This window comes from Quercus suber, unplaced genomic scaffold (assembly GCF_002906115.3).
Source record: "Quercus suber isolate HL8 unplaced genomic scaffold, Cork oak 2.0 scaffold_351, whole genome shotgun sequence".
NCBI lineage: Eukaryota > Viridiplantae > Streptophyta > Magnoliopsida > Fagales > Fagaceae > Quercus > Quercus suber.
Window position 1 is genome coordinate 9,973 of NW_027069803.1, and position 11,419 is coordinate 21,391.

The 11,419-nt window shown below is 34.4% G+C and overlaps 1 protein-coding gene across 1 annotated transcript; it reads right to left on the minus strand.

The window, feature by feature from the left end:
• Nucleotides 1-2,446: 2,446 nt before the first annotated feature.
• On the minus strand, nucleotides 2,447-5,319 carry LOC136061777 (pentatricopeptide repeat-containing protein At5g13770, chloroplastic). The gene is made up of 2 exons (XM_065760042.1): nucleotides 4,916-5,319; nucleotides 2,447-4,017 (listed from the first exon to the last, which is right to left on the minus strand). Exons 1-2 carry the CDS (start codon nucleotides 5,317-5,319, stop codon nucleotides 2,565-2,567), a joined length of 1,857 nt encoding a protein of 618 aa, XP_065616114.1. The 3' UTR covers nucleotides 2,447-2,564.
• Between the last annotated feature and the right edge of the window lie 6,100 nt (nucleotides 5,320-11,419).

The window sequence follows — 11,419 nt, forward strand, 5'->3', positions numbered from 1 at the left end:
ATTTTCGTGATTATGTATGACATGCAAGTGTGAGATTCTTTACCATTTCCATTTTTTTCCTTACATGATTTACTTAGTAGGGTTGACCTGTTAGATAAGCTGACTTAACCACATTAGATAATCAACCGTGGCCTTGTAAACATTTGAGGATTCCCAAAGGTGGTGTCAGAGTGTTTTGACACAATAAGAGCATTCCCATCAGGTGTTTTATAAATATGCCATTTTGACACATCAAAAAGCTTTCTTTATTATTTTAACACACCATTTTACAATTCGCCATTCATCACATCTTCTATTTTTCAATTCTATACATTAAAATAATATATAAAAATATTAAAAAAAAACATTAAAAAAACCATCAATATAAAAAAAAAAAAAAAAAAAAAAAAAAACAAAAAACAAAAAAAAAAAAAAAAAAAACAAAATAAAAACCCATCACCATACACAAACACAAGCACTGAATTATAACAAACCTACCACCATACACAGGTATAGCTCCGCCACCACCCACAGGTACAACCCGCCACCACCAACAACAATCCACCAGCCGCCACCCCCACCCAATACTACTTATAAAAATCCCCAAAATCAACACAAAACTTTCAAAAAATAAAGAAAGAAAGATTGAAGAAATGAATTAACTCCATTTATACAACCCAAATCACATGGAATCAACCCAACTCCACCACCACCCACAATCACGTGGAATCCACAAACGAAGAAAAAAAAGAAAAAAAAGCCCAAACTTACATGCGATCTCCACCAGTTGACCTTATTAGTGAGGCTGAACTCCACAGAGATGGCCGATCTCAATGGCAATGGTCTAAGCACACACACACAGAGAGAGAGAGAGAGAGAGAGAGAGAGAGAGAGAGAGAGAGAGAGAGAGAGAGAGAGAGAGAAGAGAGAGAGAGAGAGAGAGAATGGAAAAAAGAAAAAAGAAAAAAGAAAAAGGGAGAGGTGAAGATTCTAGAGAAAAAAAAAGAAGAAAAAAGGAGAGAGAGTGCAGAAGATGAAAGGAGAGTGAAGAAAGAAAGAAGAAAAAGAAAGTGAGAGAAGAAAGAAAGTCATAAAAGAAGAGAGAGAAAAAATATAATTTTTTTAGCATTTTATCCTACCGTTCCAAATTTGGAACAATATTTCACCTATGTGTCAAATTTTAGCATTTTGAGTATCTGATGTGAGAGTTTTTGGTGTTTGGTGTGCCAAATTCCAAATTTTGCATTTGGCACACCTGATGGGAATGCTCTAATAGTATGTATAATTAAAGCAAAATTTCAATTTGAGGTGATGCTTCCATCTTATCAGTTTCAGATAAGATTTATAAATAAATCCAATAAGAGTCCGGAATTAAAAGTGATAACCAACAAAAAAAAAAAAAAAAAAAGGTAGAAAAAGGACCAAAACAAAGATTTTGAACAAAAAAATAACACAAAAGCTACATATTGGTTTCAATTCTGCCTCTTCCAAGTGCTTGGCCGACTCTTGGCCTAGGTCTAAGGATTCATTTCAAAAGGTCTTAAAATGTTATATTTTTTGATCAAAATAGGTAAGAAAAAAAGTGCTAAAATTTATTTTAATCTCTATATTTTAGAGTCATTGTCAATTTTATCCTACATTTTGGTAGCATTTGATCTATATCACCTTCAATTTACAGTCAACTTGTAGTTAATTAATAAGTTGAAAGTAAGGATCAAATTGATTGTAAGTTGAAAATAAGATTGACTAAATTAATTGCTACCAAGATTTATGGACCAAATTGATAATAACCCAAAATTTGTATTTTTGCAACCAAAAAAAAAAAAAAAAATCACCATTGTGTTGTGCATTCTTTTTCTCACCTCTAAAAGGTTCCAAAATATTCATCCAATAGAAACATAATCCAATTGGAACTCAAAATTGTTTCATTAAAAAAATGTTTTCAATGTGGCATATCGTCATTGACAATTAATTTCTTGTAATAGCCTGAAATTTTCATTTTTGTAAACAATCTTCTCTCTAATATATATTGACCACCTACTCTTCATATGACCACGCACTAAAACCCCAATTTCATCGTTACACCTGAAGATCCTAATGGTTGTTTTTGCCGTAAGTCAGGGGTTTTTGCTTATCGTTTGATCTCCAAATGCTAAACTTGAGTTGTTATTATTACCATTCAAGAAAAGGGTAAAATATCACATTTCAGCTATTTTTTACATTCTCTCTTAAATGCGTGTATATCAACCTTTTGAGAAATATGTGGTATTAAGATTTTATAAAATCTTTGCTATAAACTGATGTATCACCTTATGCGCTCTCATGTGCTTTTCAGTTTTATTTTTTATTTATTTATTTTTATCAAGCACATATTCCACATGCCAATTGCCAAATACAAAGAAATTTGGGCAGCATGAACATATTGTAGAACAAATCATCAATTACCGCAAAACTAAGAAAAATAATGTTTTGTAGCAATTCATCTGGTTCCAATGGTAAAAATTACAATATCATACAACAAAATTTTAAATATACACTATTTATATATAAGAGAAGCAATCAATATTAAAAAAAAAAAATGTGCTTCAATCTAAGTACATTTTGGCAAAATACTCCTGCAACCATTTGGCTTCCACTTGCAGCCCAGAATCCCTCAATGCATTCATCGACGATCGATAAAGCCTCCCATCTAATCGTGTTCCTTCAGATTTCATATCCCGTAAAAGCTTCACCAACTCATCGATCCGACTACTCCTTGAAAAAACTCCAACCATAATTCCAGCCATGACCTTGTCAATCTCACCCCCATTGATCCTAAACTCATTGTAATATCTCAGGCACGTCTCAAACTCCTTGGCCTTACTATAAGCACTAATAACACTAGTGTAACTAACCTTATCTGGTGCAACCTTTCTTCGCTTCATCTCCTTCCATAGCTTCTCAACCTGCCTTAAATTATTGGCCTTTCCATGCATTTCCATCAAAGAATTGTAAATCCAAACATTTGGTTCACACCCTCTTTCTTTCATCTTGGCCAAAAGCCTCATTGCATCTTTAGGCCTCCCCGTTTTTCCATACATTACAATCATGCTAGAATAAGCTACAACACACTTATCAAACCCCTTTTGTTCCATCTCTGAAAATAACATTTCTGCTTTCGAATAGAGCCCAAGATGACAATATGCATTTATAACCGAGGAGTATGTTACTTGTCCTGGTTCACATCCCTGAGAAATTAGCTCTTCGTATACCTTAACTGCAGCTAGAAATCCTCTTTTCTTTGAGAAGCCATTGACAATTGCACAGAATATACAATCAGAAATTCTTAACTTTGAACTTTTCATTGCGTTAACAATTTCAAGCGTCTTCTCCATTAGTCCTTCTTTCACATACATCAACACTAGTTTTAAGTACAGCCCCGGATCTCTCAACATTTGTTTGCTTTTCCCTTCTTCAAAAAGATCTTCGGCCACCTTTACTTCTCGCAAGCTTGCAAAAGAACAAATCAAAGAAGAGTAAACCGAAGAATCCTTGGAAATTCCTTTCCTTGTCATTTCTTTGAAGTATTCAAGAGCTTCAAAAGCTCTTCCTGATTTGCCTAGAGACTCAATCAGAGTCCCATATATACGAGTGCAAAATGGTGATGAATAAAAATCTAGTTGACTACTTTCTAATTCACAAAACAATTCAACCACTTTCTCAGAATCACCAAGTCTCATATAAGCTTCCATGATATGGCAAAAACATTCAGAATCCAGAACAACTCCGGCAGATCTCATTTTCCCAAATGCTACAATGGTGCTTCTATACATATGAAGCTTGTTATAGCCTCTTATTGCAGAACCAAAGGCCAATACACTGACTTTACCATTAGATTTGAAAACTTCAAGCAAAGTCTCAACAATTTTGAATTTTCTAGCTCTAATGCAACTACTAACCAATTTTGAACAAGTGGAACTATCAGGCAACACATTGTAGTTCTTGAAATCATCACAAACTACTAAAATCATACGCCATTTCTTTGAACGTAACAAATACCTGATTACATGCTTTAAAGTTGATTTCTCCGGTCTAAATTCTGGGCTTCCTTTCATTTTTTCATAGTACTTGAAAGCAAGATCCTNCCTGAGAAATTAGCTCTTCGTATACCTTAACTGCAGCTAGAAATCCTCTTTTCTTTGAGAAGCCATTGACAATTGCACAGAATATACAATCAGAAATTCTTAACTTTGAACTTTTCATTGCGTTAACAATTTCAAGCGTCTTCTCCATTAGTCCTTCTTTCACATACATCAACACTAGTTTTAAGTACAGCCCCGGATCTCTCAACATTTGTTTGCTTTTCCCTTCTTCAAAAAGATCTTCGGCCACCTTTACTTCTCGCAAGCTTGCAAAAGAACAAATCAAAGAAGAGTAAACCGAAGAATCCTTGGAAATTCCTTTCCTTGTCATTTCTTTGAAGTATTCAAGAGCTTCAAAAGCTCTTCCTGATTTGCCTAGAGACTCAATCAGAGTCCCATATATACGAGTGCAAAATGGTGATGAATAAAAATCTAGTTGACTACTTTCTAATTCACAAAACAATTCAACCACTTTCTCAGAATCACCAAGTCTCATATAAGCTTCCATGATATGGCAAAAACATTCAGAATCCAGAACAACTCCGGCAGATCTCATTTTCCCAAATGCTACAATGGTGCTTCTATACATATGAAGCTTGTTATAGCCTCTTATTGCAGAACCAAAGGCCAATACACTGACTTTACCATTAGATTTGAAAACTTCAAGCAAAGTCTCAACAATTTTGAATTTTCTAGCTCTAATGCAACTACTAACCAATTTTGAACAAGTGGAACTATCAGGCAACACATTGTAGTTCTTGAAATCATCACAAACTACTAAAATCATACGCCATTTCTTTGAACGTAACAAATACCTGATTACATGCTTTAAAGTTGATTTCTCCGGTCTAAATTCTGGGCTTCCTTTCATTTTTTCATAGTACTTGAAAGCAAGATCCTGGGTTTGAGGACTTCCAAATAACCCAAGTAAGAAATCATTTAATTTTGCAGAATCTGGTACTGGGTTTTGCTTAGAATCTTGAAACGGTACATTCAACTCGATCACTGGCAAGTTGCTAGAGGCCTCTTGGCCATCTTCTAATATTGGAGAAGAGCAACCTGTGGTGTTGACCTGAAAATTTTGGACTTTTGAGCATGAAATTGCAGGGAAAAATGAAAGGGTTTTGCATGTTGGGATCAAAGTTAATATGTGGGAATTTCTGTGACTGCGAGAGTGAATGCAAGCTAAAGACCAGTCTGAATAAGAGGAAATGGCCATCTTGCAGATAAGGTTTCAAGCTGTGGGGGAGAGATTATGAGGTTATATATATACCTTATCCTTACGAGATTTCTGCTATGAATGTGAATTTTATGAGCCACTAAACAGGCGACAAGTGGAAAAATTATGGACCAAAGCTTTCCACGTCCTCCAAGGTAATGGTTGGAGAGAAGGAATTTTCCATTTCCAATAATTATTTTATGGGCATCACATTCTTATGTATCCTCCCTTTCTATCCCAATATGTAGCCCCCACAATTACGTGAGGTTAACATGTTGTGCAATAGAGAATACATATGCATACATGTATGACGTAAAAGATATGTTTTCATTTATTTCCATTGAAATAAAATCCTATTCCAACCATATGCAAACTAGTTAGCAAAAATCAATATGTGAACCATCTCAGTTACAGCTATACTCTCTATATGCCTTCAAATGGCGATTCATAAAATTTAAATCAGGGTTCATATTTAAATTTTTATGAATCTTAGGTTACATAGGATGCCATATTATAAAATCCAAATTCTATCTGAAAGTGAATTTGAACCCCAATTGATTGGTCTTAATTGAATTAGTTAAGTTGATTATTTAATTATTACCAGTTATGCTAGTAGAGTTCCAATTAATATAGTTAAACATGCATACACCATATTGCAAAGATTATCAGCAGTAAAAAATTAAAGGACACATGTAATATGTTTACGAAGGGAAAACCTTGATAGGAAAAACCCTCCTTCAATAATAACCCAGTGAAAGAATTCACTATAGTAAAATGGAAGTACACAATACAAGAATATACCTAATTAGAATATTACAACCTGCAATAGAACTTATTAACGTCACCATACACATCTTCATAAAAAAAAAAAAAAATGTCACCATAAATATCTTCAACTCCAGTTAAACTCTTCTACTTTCGTGGATCAATTCAACCATGAATATATGATCCATTACAAACAGCACGCAACAACTTGAATCACTTTGATTGTTGTAGTCTTATATAGTAGCTTCCACTTGGAACACCACAAGATCTTCAATAACGATGTGGGACACTTCGCTTGGTACCTATTGAAAACAGAAAAGGAAATCCAAGATTGAATAATGCTTCGGTGAATATTATTGATTGGGGATAATCGTATTTATACATAATTGAGATTAGGGAAAGAAGATAAAGCTAACTAACAGAATAACTGACTCTATTAACTGCATAACTAACTCTACCAAGCACCACTAACAGACTCACATGTGGAGCACGTGTCAACTTAAACACTTATTACATATTGCTAAGCTACAGGTAGTTTAGACTGCTTTAATGCTAAGCTACTTGTCGTTTTCATTCAGCTTGCAGTCTTCAATCTTTGCAACACTCCTTCTCAAGATGGAGCATATATAAATGTTGTTTATGCCCATCTTGAGAAGAAGGTTATTGAACTATTGATGTCCAGGTGGCTTTGTGAGTAGATCTGCCAGCTGATGTTTGGTTGAAACATGGAAAGTCTTCACTACCTTATCTTGTATCTTCTCACTTACAAAGTGGCAATCCAATTCAATGTGTTTTGTCCTCTCATGATAGACAAGATTTGCTGCTATGTGGATTACAGCTTGGCTGTCACAATAGAGGAGGACAGGCTGAGTACGATCAACTCCTAGATCCTTAAACAAGGCAATCATCCACACAAATTCACTCACAAGAGCTGCCATTGATCTATACTCTGACTCTGTAGAAGACCTTGACACTGTGTGCTGCTTTTTGGACTTCCAAGATGTGAGAGAATCACCTAAGAATACACGAAAACCAGTGGTCGATCTTTTGGTATCAGGATAGCTGGCCCAATTAGAATCACAATAACCTTTAAGGTGTAGCTTAGAAGTAGCAGAGAAGAACAATCCTTCGCCAGGTGTGCCCTTTATGTATTTAAGTATCCTAGTAGCTGCTTGAAGATGTGGATGCCTTGGCTGTGAATGGAACTAACTAACCTGATGTACACTGAAGGTTATGTCAGGTCTGGTCAAAGTCAGATACAACAGCTTTCCAATTAGATTCCTATAATGTGAAGGATTTGTCAACAACTCTCCATGATAGTTTGACAGTTTCAGGTTTTGTTCCATTGGTAACTTCACTAGTTTGGCTGAAAGTTGACCAGTTTCTACATGTAAATCTAGTACATACTTCCTCTGGCATAAGCTAATGTCTTTGGAAGTTCTTACCACCTCCAATCCCCAGAAATACTTTAAAGTACCAACATTTTTCAGCTTGAATTGATCATGAAGAAACTCTTTAAAATCTATAATAGCTTGTAAACTATTGCTAGCCACCAAAATATCATCTACATACACTAGAATGACAATGATAACATCACCTTGTACTTTGGAAACATGGAATAATCATACTTAGACTGAATGAAACCATGAACAATGATAGTAGTAGACAGTTTAAAGAACCATTGCCTACTAGCTTACTTGAGACCATACAAGGATTTTGTGAGATTGCAAACCAAGTTGCTGTTCTCCCTCTTGCTACCAAATCCATGGAGGGAGCATGTATTTAAAATATTATAAGAATTAAAATAACAAAAATATGGATGATTTGGTGTTTTGTTGCCAAGGAAATAAAAAAGAAGATTAGGGTGTGCATAGGTCGGGTTAGGTCGGGTTGAGAAGTTTTTTCAACCCAACCATCATGGTAGGTTAAAAAAAAATACAACCCATCATAGGGGTCCAACCTAACCCACGTGGATCGAGTTGGACCCATGGGTTGGATAACTTTTTTTAATACTATTATTATTATTATTATTATTATTATTAAATTGAGCATTATAATATCACCACAAATAAGAGCAAATTTATAACCAAATAATCATGAGCATAGCACCAAACTAATACAAGTTAGTGGCATAGTGGGTGGCCGGCGTGGCAAGGTGGCGGCATGGTGAGGTGAAGGTATGAGCAAGAGAGGAGGGAGTGATAGAGGAAGAGAGTAAGAGACTAAGACCCATGGGACTAAGATGAAAAAATATGTAAGAGGAGAGAGAAAAATATTAATTTTTTTAGCATTTATGTCCATACCGTTCCAAATTTGGAACAGTATCATTCACCTATGCTAAATCTTTTAGCATTTTGAGTATCTGATGTGAGAGTTTTTTTGGTGTTTGGTGTGCCAAATGCCAAATTTTGTCATTTGGCACACCTGACGGGAAAAAAGTCAATGAGGGTAGCATGTTTTCATTAGTCACAAGCAATGGTAACAATGGAAGATTTTAAATTTGATAAGGATTTGGCATAAAAGTAAATAACATCTTTTTTTAGAAACAAACACATGAACAAAAGGTAAATGAATGAGGTTCTAACATAAATGTACAAAAAAAAAAGTTACGTGAGACTCATGTGATTTTTTTTTAATCCAAATTTACTGCCAAATAGAAGGTAGGGTGCAAAGTGTTACACATACATTAGTTTAAGGGGCGTTTGGTTCGCATGATGCTACATTACAGTAATATAACTATAACGTTGAATTTAATCAACTATCTTGTTGGATTTATTCTGTGCCAAATTTTCTTGTATTTTAGCATTTAGTAATCCTGTATTTAGGTGGAATCTTGTAAGGGTAGTAAGTGAAAGAGTGTGAAGAAATGCTCAAGATTGTGCAAAGAAATAGGGACTCGCGACTGGATCTTGTGGGTGGCTCGCGGTTTGCAAGTCGCCAGAAGGTGCACACGGGCTAAGCATGCCAGAAGCTGAAGAGTCGCGCCAGCTGTTGCACTACAGGACAAAAGTCTCAGGCTGGCCAGATAGTTAGCTCGCGGTTTGAACTCGCGACTCAATCTAGTCACGAGGTCAAGTCACCAGAACACCCTGTTTGGAAAAAACTGACGTTTCATATTCCATTCTTACCCTAGTATAAATACCCCTCATTCCCGCAAAATGTATAGAGCTTCTAGAGAGAATTTTGAGAGAGAAACCCTAGAGAAAAACAAGATTGCCTCATCCACAATCTTCACCTAAGAAACTCTTCAAATTCCTCTACTCTCTTCCTCTCCATTGATACATCCTTAAGAGGTTCTTAACCAAATCTTTTTCTCACCATACCCACGATTATGAGAAGGTTATTTTGGTGTTAAGGGAAGCAAGTTGGAAGGAACTAATGATTATTGGTTGATGATATGGTTTATAGCGGAATTCGGTAAGTTAGAAAAGAAAAAGGTTCAGCGCAATCTCGTTGGAGCAAGAAGCTTGGAGGGTTTAGGTACCTGAGTAGATTACGCTTGGAGGTTCTATTGCTGTTCATGTATCTCAACTAAATTTTCTAATGGATTATTGGCTGCTTGGAGGGCGGCGGAGAGGTTTTACGCCGAGGACTTCGGTTTCCTCTTCGATAACACATCGTGTGTTGTCTTTGTGTTTACATCTCTCTTCCCTTTATCTTTACCATCTAATTACTGCTGTGATTGTGATTATTTATGATTTAGATTGTTTATCAATTCTGTTATAAGCGTGATTATCATTTTCCGCACATACATTGTTTGATATAAAGCTTGAATTGGTTTTTTATTATTTGGAGGTCTAAATGTTCATAGTATTTTTAACGCTATTTGGACATTCAGTAACATTATTGTAATGTTAGATTCATGTATTCTCTTTACAATGATATAACTTTACTGTGCTTGATTGGCTCCTAACATTCACAGGATCAATACAATTTTTACTTTTGAATTTTCAAAAATATCCATTTTACAAAACTAAACAAAATTTTAATTTTTAATTAAAAAATAGAAAATAACGAAAAAATCTTTATCACACTTTCTCACTAACCAAATAATTCAAATCCATAAAAATTAAAACATTTTTCTTTCCGTTTCCCACACTTTCTCACCAACCAAACAACTTAGAAACATAAAAAATAAACAAAATTTATTCATTTTCTTCACTTTCTCACCAAACAAACAAACAAACAAAGAACAAACCAAAATTCAAGAATATACTCCAATCTCCACCATCCCTTAGTGGAGAGAGAGAGAGAGAGAGAGAGAGAGAGAGAGAGAGCATCAGCAAAATGTAGATGGAGGAGATAAAGTTGAAACTCTAGGGCTTAATATAGATAATCAAAAATTGAAATTGAAATTTGCCCAATGAAACCGAATTTGAAACCATGGGAAACAAAGACTATGGTGGTGTATACTATGGGTGAGGAAAAATAGACATTGATGAAGAAGAGCACCAGAGATGATGTCGATGGTGGTGTTTGTCATCGGTGCCAGAGTCTTAAGAGAAGGAGAGTAAGAGAGAGAGGAGGATGGTTTTTTTTTTTTTTTAGAATAATAAATATTTTAACACACACATGGGAAGAAGGGGGAATGTCTTAAAGAAACTAGAGGCTAGGATTTGAGTTTGATGAGAAAGAGGCTAGGGTTTAATAAAAATATATTAGGGCAATTTTGAAAATAAAATTCATTAGTATGGACAATTTTGTCCATTCAATAACTTATTATATCCTACCCATCATTAATGTAAGATTACCCTTGTTTAAGAAGGTAATGTAATGAAGGTGATGTGATATATAGCTTTTTTTAAAGGATTTTTTTTTTTGGTCTATTTTTAAATGTGCTTGGTACCAACTTATAAAGCCGGTTTTTTGTTTTTTTAACTTTTATATACAACTTTTTAAAACTTCACTTTTTTTAAGTAAAAGTATACTTGAACACACTTTTAGCAAAAAAAATTAAGCATAAAAGCTAAATAAGTTGTTCTTAAACAGACACTAATTTCTTTGTTATATTCTCTCTAAAAAAAAGCCTTAATATTTATTTAGCTAACTATTATTTAATACTTCTTTTAATAACAATTACTTTGAAGAATTAAAAAAAAGAAAAAGAAATAGATCGATTTACTTATAATATATATATATACACATATATATAACCAAAGTCTTTGACTTTTTATCGACTTCTCCAGAGCTTGCCATATCATTATCATTTAAAAAAAAATTATTTTTGTTTAGTTTAAACTTAACAAGGAGTGAAACTCTATCTTTCTAGCAAGTCCAATTTAAATTCAAACTCATCATTATCATTTTTCTAAAACAAAATTATTTTTGTTTAATC

Coding starts and splice junctions, on each gene's coding strand:
- LOC136061777 (XM_065760042.1), bottom strand. CDS start 5,319: ATGGCCATTTCCTCTTATTCAGACTGGTCTTTAGCTTGCATTCACTCT. Junction 4,018..4,915: donor ACTTTAAAGCATGTAATCAG/GTATTTGTTACG, acceptor GCATGTAATCAG/GTATTTGTTACGTTCAAAGA.